Genomic DNA, 21114 nt, shown 5'->3' with positions numbered 1-21114 from the left:
ACAGTTATATTATAAGAAATGATGGAGCTCAAAAGAATTCTACTGAATCTGAATCACATCTGAATACTTGTGATCCCTTATCAAATCTATTTAGGTTGAGAGTCAAACTTTTCTTTGTAATTGATAATGATAACTGGATAAATGTGGTTATTTAACCTAAAGAACAGACGAGACCTTCAGGGTCTGTTAAGTTACTCTGTAAAATCCACCACCTGTAGCTACAACTTCAACATCAGCTGAGCAACAGAAGATCTTAACTGCTAATTAAAATCTGAAAGCAGTGTCAGTGAGGGCTGCGGTGCTGCCATGGTAACCAATGCCTGAATCAGTATTTGAATCCTGCCTTTTTAAATTATTAAATATGCATTACCTGTTGTTAATCAACTTTTATTAATTATCTACACCATCATTTGAACCAGCACATGTCACAGTCAAAATAATGAAGTCTCAGATCTGATCCCAGATTCAGATCTGAGTTCTGAGTGTTTATCAGCCTGGTCTGAAGCAGAAACAGCTGGTGGAACATCCGTCAGTGTTTCTTACTGTTATGGAGTTGCTGAGCTGTTTGACTCTCTGTTCCAGCTGCTCTCGCTCCAGTTTCAGTTCAGAACTCCACTTCATCAGTTTCTGTTTTTCCTCCTCTTTAGCTGCAACAATAAAACTCAGGTTATTCTCCCTGTCTGCATTTGTCCTGCAAGTGTTTGAGAGAAGATAATCTGTTGTCACCTTCTTTGTAAGCGATGTAGGAATGAACAATAGCCAGGGTACCAGGCCAGGGAATGGCTTCTTCTTTTTTCAGGATCTGGAGAGAAAAGCTCTGAGCTGTCAACGAGGCTGAGACTCAGAAAAGATTAAGGAAGACAAATTTAGCCGCCACCCTGTGGTGAGGCTGAAAAGGAACAAGCAATGGGGTGGATGAATGTGAGATGCCCATCTTTACTGACACAATGAATGAGACAGAAGCACAAAAAAACAATACTGCATCATGTATATGCTTACAAAGGATTGAACAGTCCCAAAGTTCAGGACAGTTTGGCAGAAGGCCGATCAACAGAAGCAGTTTTTACAGTGAAGTACAGCTAGTGGCCCTGATTGGCCCTTCTCTGGACTGCGGTACCCCCTTCCCCCTGACTCAGGATCAGTTTCGGCTGCAGCGGTTACCTGATCTTGACATTTTGGACAGATCCACATGCCTTTAGGAATGGTTTTCAGGGGTGGATCCAGGCAGTCCAGGTGATAAACACGAGAACACGTGTCGCACATGAGCAACTGGCCACTGCGTCTGCACACAGTGCAGAAATCCTCATGGATGTCTCCCTGTGAGGAAGAATTGGACCAATCAGTTTCCCCGCTCAACTGAGCCCCACCAACCATCTGTGGAGAGGCGAGGCGGGGGGGGGGGGCCATGATCTGGTTTGGTTTAGTTTACAGTTGGCCTCGTTTTGATGTCTAATGGACATGTGAGTTAATTGACTGAGCCCACAGAGACAGTTGGGGGTTAGGATGTGTAGTAGTCATTAATGGATGCTCTGGGCTACAGGACACTGTTCACTTTGTAAGACTGAGTCAAAGTAAAATCAACTGATGACTGATGATTATCACATGGACACAACAAACTAATGATGTGTTTGTGGAGGTCTTGGGGTGTAAATGACTGAAGAGCTACTGGGCCAACAGGATTGTGTGTGACGGGGTGTCCAACCCTCTGAACTGTCCGTCTCCCCCATTGTTACTTACATCCCCAGAGCTGGGGCTGGGCAGGGGGAGGGGATGGACGGGGCTGGAGGGGGAGGTCGGGGTGAGGCTGCCCAGCTCCGGGACGCTGCTGTATTTGGGTGGGCGACCTGGGTGAAATGAGACAGACAACAAAGACGGAAAACAAAGAAAAAAAGAAAGATGGAGAGGGGGGGAAACAAAAACAAACAGTCTGTATGACATACCTTGGAAAGGGAGTCTTCGTTGGCTAGCATGAGACAGGGGAGCGGTAAGGGAGGAAGAGGAGGAAGAGGAGGAGTCAGAAGCACAGACAGCAGTGTTAGTGCAGGAGACTGGCTCCGTACATGCTGAAGCCGAGCACGAGTACAAACCTACTGCAGTCGTCTATGAAGCGCACAACAAATGGACTCGTATCAGATGTTAACACACCTCAGGTTTCATTCACCACAGGTCGTCAGCAGAGCTGCGACCAGGAAGTGGGGTCAGTGCACCTCCTTACAAACCACAATGATAGTCATGTCTCATCATCTTTGTGAAGATACACAACTCCTCCACACTGAATTAGTCCAGCTGGAAAGTCTTGGTTTCTGCAGGTTCACCAAATCAAAATTAAGTTCAACACCACAGAGAAGGAAATTTACTCCCTGCTACACATCAAGGAAGGTTAGGGTTAGTGAAGGGAACCAGTGGTGAGGACTGAAGGTTTAAACCTCTTCCAAGAAGAACAGATGGATCAACCAATTCAAAATAATTCACCAAAGTTGAAATCCACCTCTCATTAATCTCATTTACATTAGTTACACAAACTATTTGTCACCAACACTGAGGTCTTCAGGAGAGACAGACAATGCTGCATCAAACCACTGATGTGTGAACATCTGACACTGTGAGTGACACGATTTGAAATCTTTGTCTTTTCTCCTCAGAGAACTGAAATGAAGGCTGTGCAGGAATTATTCAGGGTTACATGTTAAACCTCAGATTAGTGTTCTGAGCTGGGACCTTATAAAAGCCACATTAGTCCTGTTACTCATCCACACAAGTCACCAGGATTTTATTTTGAAGCAGATGCCTCATTACATCCTGAGGACTCGTCTGCGTAAGCTGATTTCAACTCAGAGATGACATCAGGTGTGAATGATCAACCAGATTCATACTTGTTCATCGAGGTGGTTAAAACAACCACAGACTGAGGAGACTGTAGTTCAGCTATGGCTGCAACTAGTGATCGTCTTCTTTTAATGATTCATATGTCAAAAATACTCCATGAGTTTGGGCTGAACAACTGTGTAACTTGATCACTCACTCAGTCACTTTTGTGTGAATAGGACCGCCCCTGCGGTTGTGTTCCTGCTGAGGTGTTTTGACATTTGTCAGTGACTTTAAGGCTCCGTTTTAACCGTCTGAAGTGCACGGCCTGAGGTGCACGGCACAAATGCATTTAGGGCATGTCTGTATCACTTTTGCTATTTCACATAGTTCAACATAGGTTGCAGTTAGTGTCTCAATTAATCATGGGAGTGTTTTGGGAGTAATGGCCCCTCCCAATACCTTGAAAAGACAGGTGACCCTGCACCTTGGTGGTTTGATATTATAACTAATTAATTAATTAGATTTGTGGTGAGTCCTGACCAGTAAGTCCAGTTCTGAGACACACACACACACACACACACACACACACACACACACACACACGTACTTCTATCTTTGTGAGGACACTGACCCTAACCTTAACCTAAACCTAATTCTAACCATAACTCCACAACCAAGTCTTAACCCTCAACATGTGATTTGAAGGTGTCTCAAAAAGTGAGGACCGGCCAAAATGTCTTTCCCAAAATGTCCTCACTTTCCCAAAAAGTCCTCACTCTGTTAGCAAAATACTTTTTTTGGTCCTTACTATGTAGCAAGTACAAGTACACGTACACACACACACACACACACACACACACACACAGACACACACACACACACACACACACACACACACACACACACACACACACACACACACACACAGAGCAGCTGTGTGTGTCCTGAAGACATGAAGAGCTGAGTGACTCAGAGCTCTACAGAGAAGCAACGACACAAATTACATCATTAGCCATATTTTATATTATATGATGAGAAGTGTGAATAAATTTTCAGTTCATTATGAAACTGTGGACTGGATTTGTTTTGGATGGATGTGTTGTACGTTATCAGGGCATGTCCTCTTCAAGTCTTTCATTCACTTCTGAGTCTGGACTACTGCTGTCTCTAACCTCAGCTTTCTCTGAGGCTGAAATGTAAAGAACTGTCACTCTCCTCCTCACGTTGACATGTGTGAGGTGGCTCATGGTCTCTGCAGTGCTGAGACAAACAAGTAGAAATCCAGCTCTACATATGAAACCTGACTGAAGACAGGAAGCAGCAGGAGGGAGGACTTACAGGTGTTAGCAAGGTGTTAGAGTCATCTCTACTGTCTCTACTGTATCTACTGCTGGCTCCACCACCTTTAACTAAACTCTACCTCTGCTGTGTTCACTGCTTCATCTCAACTCTGTTCTCATGCATCTCTGTTACTAAATCTGAACCTGTCTCTACTGACTCTGTACCAGTCTCTATTCTCTTTCTACTGGACCAGGGCCGATTTCATACGGACCTCTCTTCCTGGTCCCCTGGTGCAGAGGGCTGTTCAGGTAACTCACTGCGCTCTTTTTCCTCTGGAAGAAAAATGAAAAAAAAATGTCAATGACATATTAATGTGATGTAATAATATTAATGTGAAGCAATAATATCAATGTGATGTAATAATATTAATGTGATGCAATAATAATGTAATGCAATAATATTAATGTGATGTAATAATATTAATGTGATGTAATGATACAAATCTGGTGTAATAACATCAATGTGTTGTAATAATAATAAGATGTAACAATATTAATGTGATGCAATGATATTAATGTGATGTAATAATATTAATGTGATGCAATGATATTAATGTGATGTAATAATATTAATGTGTTGTAATAATAATGTGATGTAACAATATTAATGTGATGCAATAATATTAATGTGATGTAATGTTAATTTTGTGTAATAATATTAATGTGATGTTATAACATTAATTTGACGTAACAGTAATGTGGTGTAATAATATTAATGTGATGTAATAATAATTACATGTAATAATATTAACTCCTTTTCATTTTTTATTTTATATTTATTCCATTTCAGTTTACATTACTGTTTTTAATATGTTTATTTTATGTCTGTTCATGTGAAGAACTTGGTGCAGGTCATTTCAGCTGCAGTTTATTATTCTTATAGGAGAAGACATTTTTGAAGGAACACACAACGAAACTAATGACAGATAATTAGTTCTTTTTTCTTAAGTAAAACAATCGTTTTAAAACTGTTACTAAAGCAGGAGGTTTTCGCTGGATAGCTGAGGATTCACATGGACAAACATCTGCAGGACCGTTAATCTTAAATAACTGTTCCAAATTGTTGTGAAAACCACATTAAGTTTGTACAGATCAACTAACAGAAAATAAATGGTCTCTGTGTGTGTGTGAGAATCAAGAAGCATTTGTGGCTTCCAGGTGTCTGTATCACACCTGTAAAGTATCAGCTGATGATCTTAGTACAGAGTCAGTCAGTCCTGTTGTGGAGAAGCTGCTAGGTGTGATTATTATTTATAGTTCATAATATTTAATTTTTGATATTTAAAGCCACTGACTCCTGACACCACTGTGAGTTTGAAACTACAAACACAGACAGTGTTGTGTTGTAAATGTATGTTGCAGGTGTTGGTGTGTGTACCTCAGGCTCAAACACGGCTCCGCTGTACACCGGGTTGGCCGTCGTTCTCCTCTTTCGCTCCTGTCTTTTGCTCTGAATTTCTGCCAATTAAAACGTCAGAGTTTCAGTGCAGAAATGTGCACAGGCTTGTGCACGGCAGCGGCATCAGAAGGTGGAGGGAGGAAGAGAGATATGAAGAGACAGAGAGAGGATCCAGTCACTCACCTTCCAAGTGGTCGTGAGTTACAAGCCCCAGGGACACCATGAAGGCCAGTTTCTACAGGAGAAAATAAAACAAGTGTCACCATCAGAACTAGTCAGAGACAAACTGGACCCACCAGGAGTCTGTCTGCTACAGCTCCTACCTCTGGGTTCTCCTCTTTCTTAGGTCTGGGAGCTGGAGACAACGGAGGAGTGGAAGAGGAGGGGAGGCTGACAACGGCCTTCTGCTCAGGTCCACCTCCTGATTTAACAGTCTGCTGAGCAGCAGGAGGAGGAGCAAGAGGAAAAAGAAAGAGTCAACAACAGCTTTAAGTAGAGAGAACTATTGAATCACAGAGAAATGATGGAGGTCATCAGGTCTCCATCTCTGACAATTCACCTGAAACATCACAGGAGTGTGTTTGTCTAAAGACGATGACATCTCTTTGTTGAGTTTTCTGTCCTCCACTGTCCTTCACTGTGCTCTACTGTCCTCAAATGTTGTCTACTGTCCTCCACTTTCCTCAACTGTGCTCTACTGCCCTCAAATGTTCTCCACTATACTCCACAGTACAGTCACAGTACAGATACAGTACAGTCACATTACAGACATAATACTCAGTAGTAGTATTCAGGTAGTACTCTCACCTTGGGCTCAGTGGTCAGGCTGCTGATCTGGATCGGCTGGGCAGGAGTCGGGGTGGGGATGGGGGTGGGGTTGGGTGCCTGGGCAGGGCTCCCGAGGCGGGTGGGTGCAGCGGAGACAGGTGTGGTGATGACGATGCCCGTCAGCGGGGTGGAGCCGGTCTTACTGCAGGGCTGTCCGTTCACTATCCGGACCTGGTGGATGGGGGCTGCCGAGGGCAGCGACGACGACAGCTTGGTGGCCAACATGACCGGCCTCTGGAGCAGCTGGGGGGCCGCCATCATGGGCGGCGGTGGGGCCGGGGCAATAGGAATGTTAGCGGGTGTGGCTGGTTTGGGCCTGACCTAGTGACAACAGACAGCCAATCAGAAAACATCAAGATGACCCAACACTGCTGAGTAACACCACTGTGGAGCTCTGCCTCAGGCCCCAAGCCTGCTACTGTCAGTACTACTACCATCAGTACTACTACTACTGCTGCTACCAGTACTACTCCTACTACTACTACTACTACTACTACTACTACTACCAGCACTGCTACTGCTGCTGCTACTACTACTATCAGTACTACTGCAATCACTACTACTACTGCTGTCCATCACTGCCAGATGTGTTTCTGTCACCACTGTTTCCCCAAGGAAGAATGAAGAAAGGATGAAGGAAGGTTGAAGGATGAATGAAGGATGAATGAAGAATAAAGGATGAATGAAGGAAGGATGAAGGATGAATGAAGGATGAATGAAAGAAGGATAACGGAAGAATGAAGGAAGGATGAAGGATGAATGAAGGATGAATGAAAGAAGGATAACGGAAGAATGAAGGAAGGATGAAAGAAGAATAAAGGAAGGATGAATGAAGAATAAAGGATGAATGAAGGAAGGATGAAGGATGAATGAAGGATGAATGAAAGAAGGATAACGGAAGAATGAAAGAAGGATGAAGGAAGGATGAAGGATGAATGAAGGATGAATGAAGGAAGGATGAACAAAGGATGAAGGAAAGATGAAGGTGTAGCTGCGGAGGTGAGGAGACTGTTATTTTTTTGTGTGTTTGCAGAGTGCGCCCTGCTGAGGGGTTTCTATGTATCTGCCAGGACCAGAGGGTCGTTCTGTTTTTTTCAGTGATAAAATTACCTAGACGTTGTGATGTCGGTATCTGGTGACGTAATAGAGGGGACCTGTCATTGATCTCTGATAAGCCCTGCCTCCCGGAAGAAGAAAACAATTGGGGCATGTGGACTACAGACTGTGTTTGTATCAATATGGATGTTGTTTATGTCACAGGTGTGTTTCGTTGTGTTCTCCTGTCAGGTGAGTGTGTTAGCTGTCGCTTTGTTTCATTGTTGGTGCTTGTTGTTTGTGGTGGTGGTTGTGATGTCATTATCAGGTTATTTTCAACTTTTCTCACAGGTGAGTCAACCACCAGAAGCAAAAGTAGCATAAAATGATATAATATTAGTCTCTATAGAGAAGGAGCACCTTCCCTTCCCCTCCCCTCCCCTCTCCCCCCACCCCCCGTGCTGTAACTGGTATGACTGTTACTAACATTAAACCAACCAGAGCTCCCAGTGGCATCACTGAGCACAGGTGAACATCGCCACCGTGTTTCCATCTAAAGGGTTAAAACACACCAACAGCCAGGAACACAAAATACCAAGAAGCTGCAGGAAAACAAGCTCTAACACAACACACACACACACACACACACACACACACACACACACACACACACACACACACACACACACACACAGGTAGGAAACCTTTAAAACAACCTGTTCACAGGTCAGTTGGAAAATTAAAAAAAGCATACAAGAGAAAAGATGAGTAGAGGCAGCACAGAGCAAACAATGTTTTAGTGCCACGGAGCAAGGCATGAGTGTTTGCTTTGGTGCACTCCTGCCCTCTGCTGGAGAGTGAGTGAGTCACCTCAGGTGGGCCACACACACTGATCTGAGGGGGTTAGGGTTTGGAGGCGGGTCTTACAGGGACGCACCTGTGGCTGAAAGGTGGGTCGAGGCGTCAGTCTAGGAGGAGGGACAAACTGAGGAACTTTGATTGGCTGGGCGGTGGAGGTGGAGGTGGAGGTGGTGGTGGCCTGCACCTGAGACAAAACCACAGCAGATGGTGGATCTGTGCCGGCATTACACTGACATGTCTGCTGCTGTCAGTCAAACCTCCAGCTTCTACAGGCCCGGGTCACAACACTGCCAAACGTTTGTGCACAACCACAGGGGTTGGGGAAGGTGGGGGGAGGGAGTGAGGAAGAGGAGGTGGGGGGGAGTGGTTGGTGAGGAGGAGAGGAAGTGAGGGGGAGGAGGGGGAGGTGAGGAGGTGGGGGGGAGGAGGAGAGGAAGTGAGGAGGAGGAGGTGGGGGGGTGAGGAGGTGGGGAGAAGGAGGTGGGGAGGAAGTGGGGGGGGTGAGGAGGGAGGAGGAGGAGGTGGGGGGGTGAGGAAGTGAGGAGGAGAGGAAGTGAGGAAGAGGAGGTGAGGAGGAGGTGAGGGGGGAGGAGGTGAGGGGGGAGGAGGTGGGGGGGTGGGGGAGTGAGGGGGGAGGTGATGAGTAGGGGAGGAGGAGGGGAGGAGCAGATAGATAGATAGATAGATGACTTTATTCATCCCCGAAGGGAAATTAGTTTGTTACAGCTGTCCGGTGTATTATAATACAAAATTATCAGCAGGTGATAAGGAGAGGAGGTGAGGGGGGGAGGTGATGAGTAGGGGAGGAGGAGGTGATAAGGAAAGGAGGTGAGGGGGGAGGTGAGGAGGAGGTGATAAGGAGAGGAGGTGAAGAGGAGAGGAAGGGAGGAGGGGAGGAGTTGAGGAGGTGAGGGGGAGGTGAGGAGGAGGTGATGAGGAGGGGGAGAGGAGAGGAGGGGGGAGGAGTAGAAGAGAGGAGGGGAGGAGGAGAGGACGTGAGGGGGGAGGAAGTGAGGAGGGGAGGAGGAGGTGAAAAGTAGAAGAGATGAAGAGGAGAGGAAGGGAGGAGGAGAGGAGTTGAGGAGGGGAGGGGGGAGGTGAGAAGGGGAGGAGGAGGGGGAGAAGGGGGGGGTGAGGAAGTTCACATGTGGGCGGAGCCTGTGTGTTTAAACATGGGGAAGGTCAACAGTTTAAACCAGATCGGTTACCAAGACAGAGAAACTCAGATCACATGACACACAGAGGAGGCGTGGCCTGTTTCTCTGCTCCGGGCTCCATGACTGCTCTGGATCTTTACACAGAGAGCAGCTGAGTACTGCTGTGTTACTGTGTCCAGTCTGGTTTACAGAACCTTCCCCAGTTTTCTGTCTCTAGATGACGGACGTGTGCTGCAGCCTTGTCGTCTGTCAGCTCACAGATGGAGAAACTAACCAGTGCGACAGGCTGCTGGTGTCTGCACCACGTTCACTCAGCCTCTAAATGCAGCTTCTAACTGAAGTGATGCTTTTTACATGTGAGACTCTGTGCAGTCAGTAGTTATCTTGATGACCGCAGTACATTAATTCAGTCTGCTGCCATCGTCATGTGTCACTCACATGACATCATCTGTTGTGACGTAGTGACTCTGACATCAGGACCTTGACACAGGAGCAGAATCCTCATGAATGAACTCAGCATTTCTCTCTGAACTCTGTCACCGGCCTCTGACTTTTCCTCCTCTGTGGTTTGACACAAACATGGCTTTGTGACATGACCTGGACACAGGACTGTGACTGGTTGGTAAACTGCTGCTGGTGCTGCCACCACTCACACCACAGCTGCTCCAGCACGGTCATGTGATTAGAGAAACATCCTTCACTTAGATCAGGGACAGTCATTTAAACCCCACAGGTCTACAGTCTGCTGGTCTACACATCACAACACTGATCACTGCTCAGTAACATTACAGAAGGCGATGACGTGGTGGGACAGCGGCAGGAACTTGAGGGTCTTACCACCATGGTGTTCTTGGATACCAGTCGCACGGGCTCTGAGCTCTGATTGGTCAGCTTGCTGGCCATCTGCAGGTTGATGGGGGTGTTCTGGGAGTCAGGTTTGGTGATAGCTGTGGTTACCATAGCAACAGTGGGCGGGCGTTGTGGCAGGACGGAGCCGGGCAGGGTGGGGGTGGCGGCAGCTTTCAGCACCAGAGGTAGAGTCTTCGTGGTGAGGACTGGTGTGACTGTCAGCGTCTGGCGAGGTAGAATTCAACCCATAACAGTACTGTCAATTTCCTCCATTTCCCAGAAGGCAACATGACAGGGTCACTGACATGACGTGCATATTTTTGTGTCCGAGTGTATTTCTTTCCTTTAAAATAATTTTTATGAATTCATGACATGCATCATTTTATTCTATAAAACTGCTGTAGTCTGACCATGTTTTCAGTACATTATAATAATGTATATATTTCATATTTTGGCATCTCAAACCACCAAAATGTCTGGTGGCGCAACCGTCCGAGTTAATGAACAGCCTGAGAAAAGTATCAAATATGATATTTTAATAATAACAAATTCAAAATAAATACTGTGGCATGATTTCAAATAAACTAAATTTACAAATATTAATAGTTTTAAAGGTGTTAAGATAATTCAAAAACTTTTGTATTGTCAAATGTCAGGGTGGTGCAACTGTATACATGCATCTTTTATTCTGAAGTGAATGGTTACAACATCAAACAGGATATTCCATCAGCCAGAGGACCCCAAGTGATCTTTATTGATGAGTGAAAAGGTTTGTAGAGCTCGCTCAAATATTGATAATAGCTACTTTCAACTCATAGTTGGGCTGGTACACTTTTCATGTCAGGTGGTACAACCAAGGTAAAACTAGGAAAATGTTATTTTATTATAAAACTCTTCATTTTATTAAAATACTATGTGTATGAACTTGCTACCAAAGGCTAAAGGTTAAACAGGTGTCTAGGGAGAAGCCTGTTTAATTTGAAGTTAGCTGCAAAAGTCAGGTGACACAACTGAATCGTCAGGTGGTGCGACCAGGTAAAATATTTATTTAAACCAATAAATGATAGGTTAAAGTGAACAAATGGTTGAAAACTATGAGGTATATAGCTATTGTATTAAATAGATTAATTTGTATATTTATATACAGGTTTTTCTGTATTTAAATGTAAAATTGGATATTAAAAATATTAAATACCTGGCCACTGAAATGCAAGAATCTTAAATTATAGTTAACAAAAAACTCAACCACAAACTAACAATGTGTTAGCCACTATAGACACACAACAAAATTTCACTTAGAATAAATAGAAGGAAAGTATATAAATTTGGTTGCGCCACCTGACATTTTTCAGGTGGTGAAGTTAAAAATACAGTCAAAAAATGAATTTAAAACTTTGAAATGTTGTAACACAAATAAGGCTTGTTGAAACACATTATTCTAATTTCAAAAATATTATGCATAATATCCATTTTAAAAAGACTTTTAAAAAAAACATTTTTAAAAGCTTTATTTGTCAATGACCCGACAACAAATGGTCATCTGTCTGTTGTTTTGCACTGTGGCTGCATGTCAAGAGTGTTGAGATGTGTCTCTGACTCCACGTCTTTAAAGACTCCTCACAAACATAGAGTTTCATGTTTACAAAGGTTCAGAGAGTCACTGAAACTCTCTGTAGCCACAGATCCAGGAGGAAACAGTGACTTTGTGTGTGTGTCCAAATCCTCTGTGGAAATCACAACACTGTGGTTGTTAGTAGGAGACATTCGGAGCTGTGATAATCCACTTAGCTGAAGAAACCACAGTGACTTTATGTAAACAAACTGACATTTAAAGAGTTAAAATCCTGAAAATGACTCATGATTATTTGGTTCTTATGATCAGGACAGATGCTGAATTAAAAAATTATTCAGTGGAAAATAATATTATTATATAATATTTTTATTGCAGGTTTTTGATGGGGACATGTTCGTCCTCTGAAGACCTCAGTGTTTCTTAAAGGTCTGATGTAACTAACAGTTTAACAGTTACCATCAGTCTTGTTACCTTCAACCATTTAAACCTTATGACTCAGTCTTTGGTAAACTGGTTTCCAGGAAACACCTGTAGCTCCAATCACCTCTGTAAACAGGAAGTGACATCACAAATTCCTTCAGTTCTGTATCGTTAGGCCTGTCTGTATTTTTAACTTCTCATGTACAGTGAGCTCAGTGACAGAGCATCAGCTGAAGTACAGACATCTTCTTAATTACATTCAAATAGAAAATCAACCCCCTCTGTGTGTGTGTGTGTGTGTGTCCTACCTGCTGCAGTCCTCCAGGTATCTGCTGACTCTGCAGCAGGTTGGCAGGCTTGATGTCACCGCCTACTGGAGGAGTTTGGACCTGCAGCTGCAGTTTGGCCTCTGGCTCCTGCTTCACCAGCAGCTCCTTCCTCAGCTGCTCCACCACCTTTTTCTGAGGGAGAGGAGAGAGGATGAGGGACTGAATAGTGTTCAGAGCAGCAGGATGTCTCTGCTGTGTCTGTAGTTGGAGCAGTTTGAGCTGCAGCCTGAGGTTCATCATGACTGACCCACTGCTCTCAGCCTGTGTTCATGTTTCTGTTGAACCTTTGCTGCAGAGGTTTTCAGATGGTGGTACAGTTTGTTCTGCAGAGCAGCCGTGTTTTTTTTTAAAGCAATTTTTTTTGGCCTTTTTAATGCCTTTATTGGATAGGTCAGTGAGAGAGTGACAGGAAAGTCAGGGAGAGAGAGGGGATGACATGCAGCAAAGGGCAGCGGGCCGGACCCAAACCCAGGGCCGCTGCAGGTAGGACCAATGGCACGCGCTCCACCAGGTGAGCCACCGAGGCGCCCCAGAGCAGCCATGTTTTAACTGAAACAATACACAGGACATTGTTTCTGTAGCAGATGACTTCGTCTTCTTTTTTAAAATGGTTAAAACTCTGAAAAAACAGTGAAGCTGTGACCAGTCCAAGTCTAGAAAATTATTACAGGAGAGAAATAAAGGTTTTTAGTTTCAGTTGTTTTAATGTTGTGAGCTGAACCTCACTCACCTGTATTTTAGTGAGGGGCAGTTTAATTTAATCTAACATGATAAACCCAGACACCTGGATGCTAATTATCACCAGAGTTAGGTGGAAAAATAGGTTTGTTTAGTCCAGTTTACAGATATATTCATCTCTACTTGTTCACTTGTGGTCAGACTGTCTCGTCACCAGCAGATGAATCAGCTGGAATCAGCTGTGATCAGCTGTGATCAGCTCCTGCCTACAGTGACTCATGATGTTCAGACAACATCACTGTTTCACTGTGATACTGGAGGAAACTGAAAAACAGGAGGATTCTCAATGAAGTTCTGCAGCCTCTGTTTCTCTGGGTTCTCAGGTGACTCAATCTGGTCTGTGTTCAGATCTGAGGGACGATGACTGACCGGTATCTTGACCCTCATCAGTCCACATTGAAATGAGGACAGATCAGTGGCTCTTCATGAGCAGACTGGCAGATGCTGTACTTTCATTAGAAACACCTTGCTGCAGTCTGCAGGTATGTGACCTGTAGAAACTTGTCCTCCATGTCCCAGCCTGTCCTGCAAGAACGTTCCTCCCTCACCTCTGAGAACCTGAGTCTGCTCTGATGAAAGTTTCTGAGTTTCAGCCTGATGATGGTCAACAGTCACTGAACTAAACACTGGTCCTTACTGAGGACAGTGTGTGTCCTCACAGTAACACTGTGATGTGATGGTTCTCCTGGTCCTTTCATTACTGATTAACGGGACATGTCTCTGGGTAGGTTGTTAGTCATTTACACGGAGTATGGTTCATTTCATTCATTCAGACATTTGTTCAGAAACTCCTGTAGCTTTTGCAGCTGAAGAGCAGGTTTTAGTTTTGGTCTCTGTCTGGCTATAATGGAACCAAACCTGGCAACCTCACTGAGAAGTCTGCATGTCCCAAATCCACACTGCATCAAAACTTCACCAGGATCTAGGTCTGTGGTGTTAAGATCCAGGACCTGGTCTCTGTCTGATGTGGCTCACCTGTATCAGAACCAGTGCTGCTATAGTATATGATGATCAGTGGTCACTGCACAGATCTCCAATACCACACACTCTCTGTTCATGTTCACATTAAACTAATGAGGTCAAGCTGTTTCCCGTTTCCAGTCTTAATGCTAAGCTAAGCTAACTGTGTCCTGACTCCTGATCATCTAACTCGGAGAGAAAGCTAAGGAGAGTGTTTCCAAAGTGGTGAACTGTTCCTTTAAGATCTGAGCCTGCCTCCGTAGTCCTGGTTCATGTGTTCAGACTTGTTCGTGGGAGCTGCAGGCAGCAGGGAGCAGCACTGAGTCAACAACTACAGCTAACTCCTCATGTTAACTTAATGATGACCTTCACATCATCCTCCTCTCAGCTCTGTCAGTGTCGTCATGTAGGCAGAACACAAACACACAGTCAGCTCTCTACTCTGACCCATGAACTTCCACATGTTCCATTCAGAGACACACACTTCCATCTGCACACCTTACAAACACATAGTGTTCTAGAACGTAACTCTATGCTTATTCTAGCTGTTCTAGTTCTACAATTATCTCACAGCAGCACACACAAAGTGTTGTGCAGCAGGACATGACAACAAACACAAAATCTGCAGCAGGAGATAAAAATAGAGGCTGTTGAGAGCAGTTAAAAATAATAACACAAGACACGAAAACACAGACAACAACAAAAGATCTGGGGTGAGAATCAAAGAGTCTGAGACGTTCAGGAGACGACACCAACACTGGTTACCTGGTTACCTCAGTGCTTCTTAAAGGACAGCTTCACTTTTCAAGTCTGCTCAAGTCAACGTGTTTAAAGGTCCAGATTTTATCTTCTCCTGTGTTTTATTTGAAGTGTTGATGTCCTAAAAATCATCTCAGTGTAGTTTTACATCTCCTCTCTCAGGCTTCTCTCTGGAGCTCTAGTAACAAAAGGCCAGTCAGCCAATCAGAAGAAGGAGTCTCTTTTCTAACTGATCCAAAAAAAATATAGCAGATTTCAGGTAAACACTCAGAGAAACCAATTCCTGCAAGGTTGGATGGTGGGTCCAGGTGGGCGGGGCTTGGGGCGTGGCTGAGGGCGGTGACTGCTTTGTTGTGACATCACAAAGTTCCAGAAGTCCTGACGGCTGGTTTTAAGGCTCAGTGTCTGAATACAGGCTGTGTGCATTTCTCTGTGGACTGAGGCTTTGATACTTTCACAGTATTAATATAGAACCTAGACCTGCTTTATAATCACAAAAACATGGACATCTACCTTTAGACTGGATGGTTACTATATTTACTAGATGCTTGTGCAGTGTTTATTAAGTTTAAAAAATAGATAAAAATCCTCTTTATAATTTGCAGAATCCACATTGACAAATTTAAAAGTCTTGTTTTTTCCAGGAGCCAAAAACATACAGTTTATTATCTCATATTTAACAGTAATCAGAGAAACTTTCTGCCTCAAAAATGACTAAATTATTGATTATCGAAACAATTGCTGATTAATTTTCTCTGTATTTCCTAATCAATTACTCAACTTATAATTTCAGTTCTAAATTAAAACAGAAACATAGTTTAGTCTCCACTGACAGTAAGACTGGGTTAGTTTACAACCTGCTCTGTGTGTGTGTGTGTGTGTGTGTGTGTGTGTGTGTGTGTGTGTGTGTGTGTGTGTGTACCTGCTTCTCACTGAGTGCTGTGATCTTTGCCTGAAGTTCGTGGAGCTGTTTCTTCAGGTCTGCGTTCTGAAAACAGAAACCAGTTAGTCTGAGTCAGACCAGATCCTTGTGGACCAGCATCAGGCTGCTGCGACCAGGACCACGGCCCTTTTGATACAAACTGGTGTAAACTGTGTTCAGTCATTAGTACAAACATGTGCTGGGTTTACCTGAGGGTCCTGCTTCATCTGGGCAACCAGTTTCTGTAGAGGAAGACAGGAGAGTCAGAAAACTACAAAGACCAGTGACACCTGCTGGTCCCCATTAAGAACTACAACCAGAGGACTCCAACTGTTCAGTCAGGAAGTAAAACCACTCATGTAAAGGACAGGGTGAGTTCATGTGGTTCTAGGGGAAATAACACACATCATCCACAGACCAGTAAGACCATGTAGTGCAGAACAATGTGCCCATCAAGTCCAGGTCCAGGACTCTGAGTCTGATTAACTCCTGTCCTCTGTCGTCTGACATGTTGAGGTTTAACACACCTCACACAGGTCAGTGAGTCCAGGTCTGACAGAGTCCAGGTCTGTGGGCCTCATGTTGTGGTGCTGATCCTGTTTCCTGTCTTTTCTGCTGTGGAACCAGGACCCCCTGAGTCTGTTCCAGAGATGATCAATCACAACACAACCGAAATCTGAATAATCCAAATCACAGGAGCTCAAATTTTGTGATGAAGGTAAGATGTGTCACAACATTGTTGAGCATTGTTAGCACTGTGTTGTGTTGTGTTTCTACAGGCCGCCCAGCTACAGATGTGAGGGGATGTGTTTGTTTGATACAACAAAAATCACATCATCATCATTTTTAAAAGTTTTCAGTGAAAATGAAAAACGATTATCAGCTGAAATCCCCACTCGTCACAACATGATTTCCTTCACAGTGTTAGTGAGGCCCTGTTTTCACACACGGGCTTTGGTGTGTAAAGACACACCTGATCAAATCATTTGAATCCTCACATTTAATTACTCTTATTTACAATGAAATGCTGAGTCAACTGGGCTTTACAAAAATGAGAGAAGAAAAGAAAACCTGTGATGTGACTGTAACTACGGGCAGATAAAAACCATAACTGTCCCACTGACAACCAGCCACCTCTGACGGTGGTTAAACTGGAGGCTGTGGACGAGCTGCTCTGAGGACCAGTTCCAGTTGTAAAGCTGTGGTCAGTGTTATAATGATGTGATCAGCTCTTTAACTAGTGCTAATTAAATCACTATGATCCTGGTTCAGTCTGTCCTCAGTGTGTAAATGAGAACAGGTGAGGACAGGTGTCTCTCTCAGCTACTGACAAGAAAAACTAGAGATGAATTCATTTTCAGTCAACGGCCAATGAAAACAGGGATTTCAGAAGAATTCAGAAATAAAGCTGGTGTCTGACAGTAAAGTGAAGTAAACCTCTACATCTCCTGGCTTATGCAGAGCAGTTTCACTTGGACATTTGTTAGATAAATACGTAAACACATCAAGATGAGCCTTTCTTCACCTGTGACGTCTCAATTACCGTTACATTTTTTGTGTCTTTACATTCATGACATGACATCAGCTCTTATTTACTGTCTGTTTATTTCTTCTATCACTTCAAAAATCTATTACATGTGATTTGCACAAACCTTTGCATGTTGCTGTGATCTGAATACTAAACACATTAATACTAAACACATTAACTACTGCTGTGAAAACACTTTGATGCTCTCTGTGTAAAAACCATCCACCTTGGTCTAAATCTGGACCCTGAGCTGTGTTAGAGCTACAGCAGAGTTAGACTGCTGAATTCAAACAAAGAGTAATCACATATCAGTCAGTGGGAACTAACTCGCCTTCTCTAAATGAACTAACCCTTCTAACCCAGTAACCCAGAGTCCCACAGACCCCACCCACCTGATGGATCTGGATCTCCACCTTCAGAGCCTCCTGTAACGTCTGTAATTCCATCATGGATCCAGTCAGTCTGCCAGCCGATCGATCAGCCTGAACACACACGCGCGCGCGCGCACGCACGCACGCACACACACACACGCGTACACACACACACACACAGGAGAAAGGAGAAAGGTTTAAACCGCCGGTTCAACAGAAATCAGCAGCATTGGTGCCGGGGTCACGGCTGTCGTCATAGCAACCTGAGGTACAAGCCTTGTAAGGACTTCCTGTGTGAAGCTGACAATAACGCTTCCCCATCAAGGTCAAACAAGGTCACAGTACCACACACAGTACCACACACAGTACCACACACAGTAGTCTTCTGGTCTAAAATGACATTTTGACCAGAAGTCATTATGAAGCAATACAAGACTATTATTACTGTAATTAATACTGTGTAAGAGGGTTTTTACCTTAACACTGTCTCCAGTAGGAAAACCATCCAACTGAAGCATTAAAGTGCCGCTGGAAACAAACCAGAAAAAAGTCACATTTAACTTTATTTACAATCAAACTGAGAAAAAGGTCAAGAGAACTATTATTATTTTAATAATGATTATAAAAACTAAAATTATAAACTGAAACTAAACTGAAACAAGGTAAGCAGAACATTTTTATTATAATTTTATAATTATAAGAATATATAAAATATATTATATCATAATTACAATCAAACTGACTGAATGTTGCTGTGTTATTAAACCAAACAGGTTGGAAGTAATTTTACTACATTACTATCATTATTATGAAACTGATACAGGGCAACTATAATTAAATTTCAAATGACAAAAGGTTTTACTCAAAAATGAGACAAACTATTTGTAACTAAAATAAAATATTTCTTCCTTTCATAGTGATCATACTAAAAATAATAAGATCTTCACTGTTATTTTTCAGTTGCTTTAATTTACACAGTGTTTTTTTTTTTCAATAAAATCCACTGTATGTCACTTTAATTACTAACTGAAACAAGTTTTACTGACAGGTGAAATAAAACTGGTTATAAGTTATTTTATCATTGTTTATTTACTTAATTACTTACACTTCAATTACAATTACATTATTACTGACAGTTTCCACAGAATAAATGTAAATGAGTCATTAAAATAAAATGGGTTAAAAGTTACTTCATTTTAATTCTTTAACGACAATTAAACTACTAAAACTAAAAAAGTCAAATTTAATCAAATCAAATCAAACTTTATTCATCCTTCTACATTTCAAAAACTTTAACTGTGAGTTTAACTTTGACTTTACTTTAACAGACTACATGCAATTTTATTATTCAAATGAACAATGATTATTATTTAATCAAATCACATTATAATTATCAGTGTGGTGGTTATTATGATCCAACTTTAATCCATTACTGTTATACATGTGATTTCAATTTATTATTTTACTACATCAGGTTTCAGCTGACTCACCACCTGGCTGTGGGACTGGATTCCACCCCTCTGTGCTGCCCTGTAAAACAAAACAAACACACCTTTATAAACCCATCCAGTGAAAACCAATTTATATAACAGCATTACAATTTTCATCTCTCACAAATTAATTTAAGTTCAGAATAACAAATAACAATCTCTGATTCTGATCTAAACCTTTATTTACTTTCCATTTATTATACTTCCACACTGAAAATAACTGTAAAGCAGTGTGTAAGTCTGATTTTATGTGACCCATCAACCTACAGACTATATTTTAATCTGTACATTAGGTTTAATTATAGAATGAAGTTGTTTTTAACTAATTTCACAGATGTATAAATGTAAAGTAAAGTAGTGGAATAAATGTAATGTATAAATATAAAGTAGTTGAATAAATGTAATGTATAAATATAAAGTATTTGAATAAATGTAACATACAAATATAAAGTAATTGAGTAAATGTAATGTATAAATATAAACTAAAGTAGTTGAATAAATTTAATATATGAATATAAAGTAATTGAGTAAATTTAATGTATAAATATAAGGTAGAGTAATTGAGTAAATGTAATGTATAAATATAAGGTAAAGTAATTGAGTAAATGTAATGTATAAATATAAACTAAAGTAGTTGAATAAATTTAATATATGAATATAAAATAATTGAGTAAATTTAATGTATAAATATAAGGTAAAGTAATTGAGTAAATGTAATGTATAAATATAAGGTATTCATATTTCTAAATATAAATCAAAGTATGTAAATGTAAACATGTCAACATGTTTATTATGATGTAATAAAACATGTGACTTTAACATCCCTCCACTGATTCATGTATTCATGTATCTGTTCGGCAGTCTCACTCAGTCACTGACACAAAGTCAAATATCTCTCCCTGAAATGTAGTCAAATGTATGTGTACAGTAACAGAAAATACTACAAGAGCCTCGACATGTACGAACACAAAGGCGTACTGAGTATCTCAAACCTGTACCTACTACTGTAGGTACAATTAGTTACTGCTGCAAAGTATCCAGGTACAACAACGTCAAATGAAAGAGTAAAAAGTACAATGTCTCCCTCTGAAATGTAGTAGATAATGGAAATACTCAAGTGATGTACAAGTACCTCAAACTTGTACATTAGTCCAGTGCTTGAGTAAATGTACTTAGTTAGAAGTATTCAAAGCCTGGTGGTTAACTGCAGTAACTGGGTGAATACTACCTCTACCACCAAGTTCCTTGGAATAAGTACAATTACTTTAAAAGTAACTAGTAACTACATCTGTCAGACAAATAACAGTACTTCCCTCTGAAATGTAGTGGAGTAGAAGTATAAAGTTCTCAAGGCCAGATTTTTACATGTAATGGAATATCTTTACATTGGTTAACTTGTACTTTTACTGAAGTACAAGATCTGAGCACTGCTGAGTAAATGTACTGTACTGTTGAGATAATGTATATTATGATTTGGCGCTATACAAATAAAATTGAATTGAATTGAATTGAATACTGTACTGCACTGTACTCTTGTACAATTTTGAGGTACTTTTGTATACTTCCATTGGTGGCTACTTGATTCTTCTTCTCCTCCACATCACACACGTTGTGCTTTTGCTCATCTTCATTTATGTGATGGTGCTGTTCACCTCACAGGTTAAGATTTCACACAACACAAACACACACGATAAACACACACATGATAAACAGACACTTTAAAAACACACACGATAAACACACACTT

At 42.0% G+C, this 21114-nt stretch overlaps 1 protein-coding gene across 5 annotated transcripts in view; it reads right to left on the bottom strand.

Moving 5' to 3' along the window:
• phf21ab (PHD finger protein 21Ab) overlaps nucleotides 1-21114 on the bottom strand; it is a 30370-nt gene that overhangs the window by 7132 nt on the left and 2124 nt on the right. For 3 of the 5 annotated variants that reach the window (XM_071462141.1, XM_071462151.1, XM_071462161.1), the window contains exons 2-18: nucleotides 19368-19407; nucleotides 18354-18405; nucleotides 17899-17988; nucleotides 16188-16220; nucleotides 15979-16044; nucleotides 12579-12731; nucleotides 10266-10502; nucleotides 8348-8455; nucleotides 6355-6696; nucleotides 5871-5984; nucleotides 5731-5782; nucleotides 5527-5606; nucleotides 4361-4421; nucleotides 1738-1844; nucleotides 1162-1317; nucleotides 727-802; nucleotides 544-647 (exon numbers count right to left, since the gene is read on the bottom strand). In XM_071462141.1, coding sequence (XP_071318242.1) covers nucleotides 544-647; nucleotides 727-802; nucleotides 1162-1317; nucleotides 1738-1844; nucleotides 4361-4421; nucleotides 5527-5606; nucleotides 5731-5782; nucleotides 5871-5984; nucleotides 6355-6696; nucleotides 8348-8455; nucleotides 10266-10502; nucleotides 12579-12731; nucleotides 15979-16044; nucleotides 16188-16220; nucleotides 17899-17988; nucleotides 18354-18395 — 1821 coding nt within the window. In that variant the 5' untranslated portion in view covers nucleotides 18396-18405; nucleotides 19368-19407. The remainder of the gene's footprint in view (nucleotides 1-543; nucleotides 648-726; nucleotides 803-1161; nucleotides 1318-1737; nucleotides 1845-4360; nucleotides 4422-5526; nucleotides 5607-5730; nucleotides 5783-5870; nucleotides 5985-6354; nucleotides 6697-8347; nucleotides 8456-10265; nucleotides 10503-12578; nucleotides 12732-15978; nucleotides 16045-16187; nucleotides 16221-17898; nucleotides 17989-18353; nucleotides 18406-19367; nucleotides 19408-21114) is intronic. The other 2 variants (XM_071462172.1, XM_071462181.1) reach the window with 2 other exon arrangements.

This window comes from Trachinotus anak, unplaced genomic scaffold (assembly GCF_046630095.1).
Source record: "Trachinotus anak isolate AG129_WGS33_773 ecotype Australia unplaced genomic scaffold, CSIRO_AGI_Tana_v1 ptg000002l, whole genome shotgun sequence".
Taxonomy (NCBI): domain Eukaryota; kingdom Metazoa; phylum Chordata; class Actinopteri; order Carangiformes; family Carangidae; genus Trachinotus; species Trachinotus anak.
This window is presented reverse-complemented; position numbering and strand designations above follow the sequence as displayed.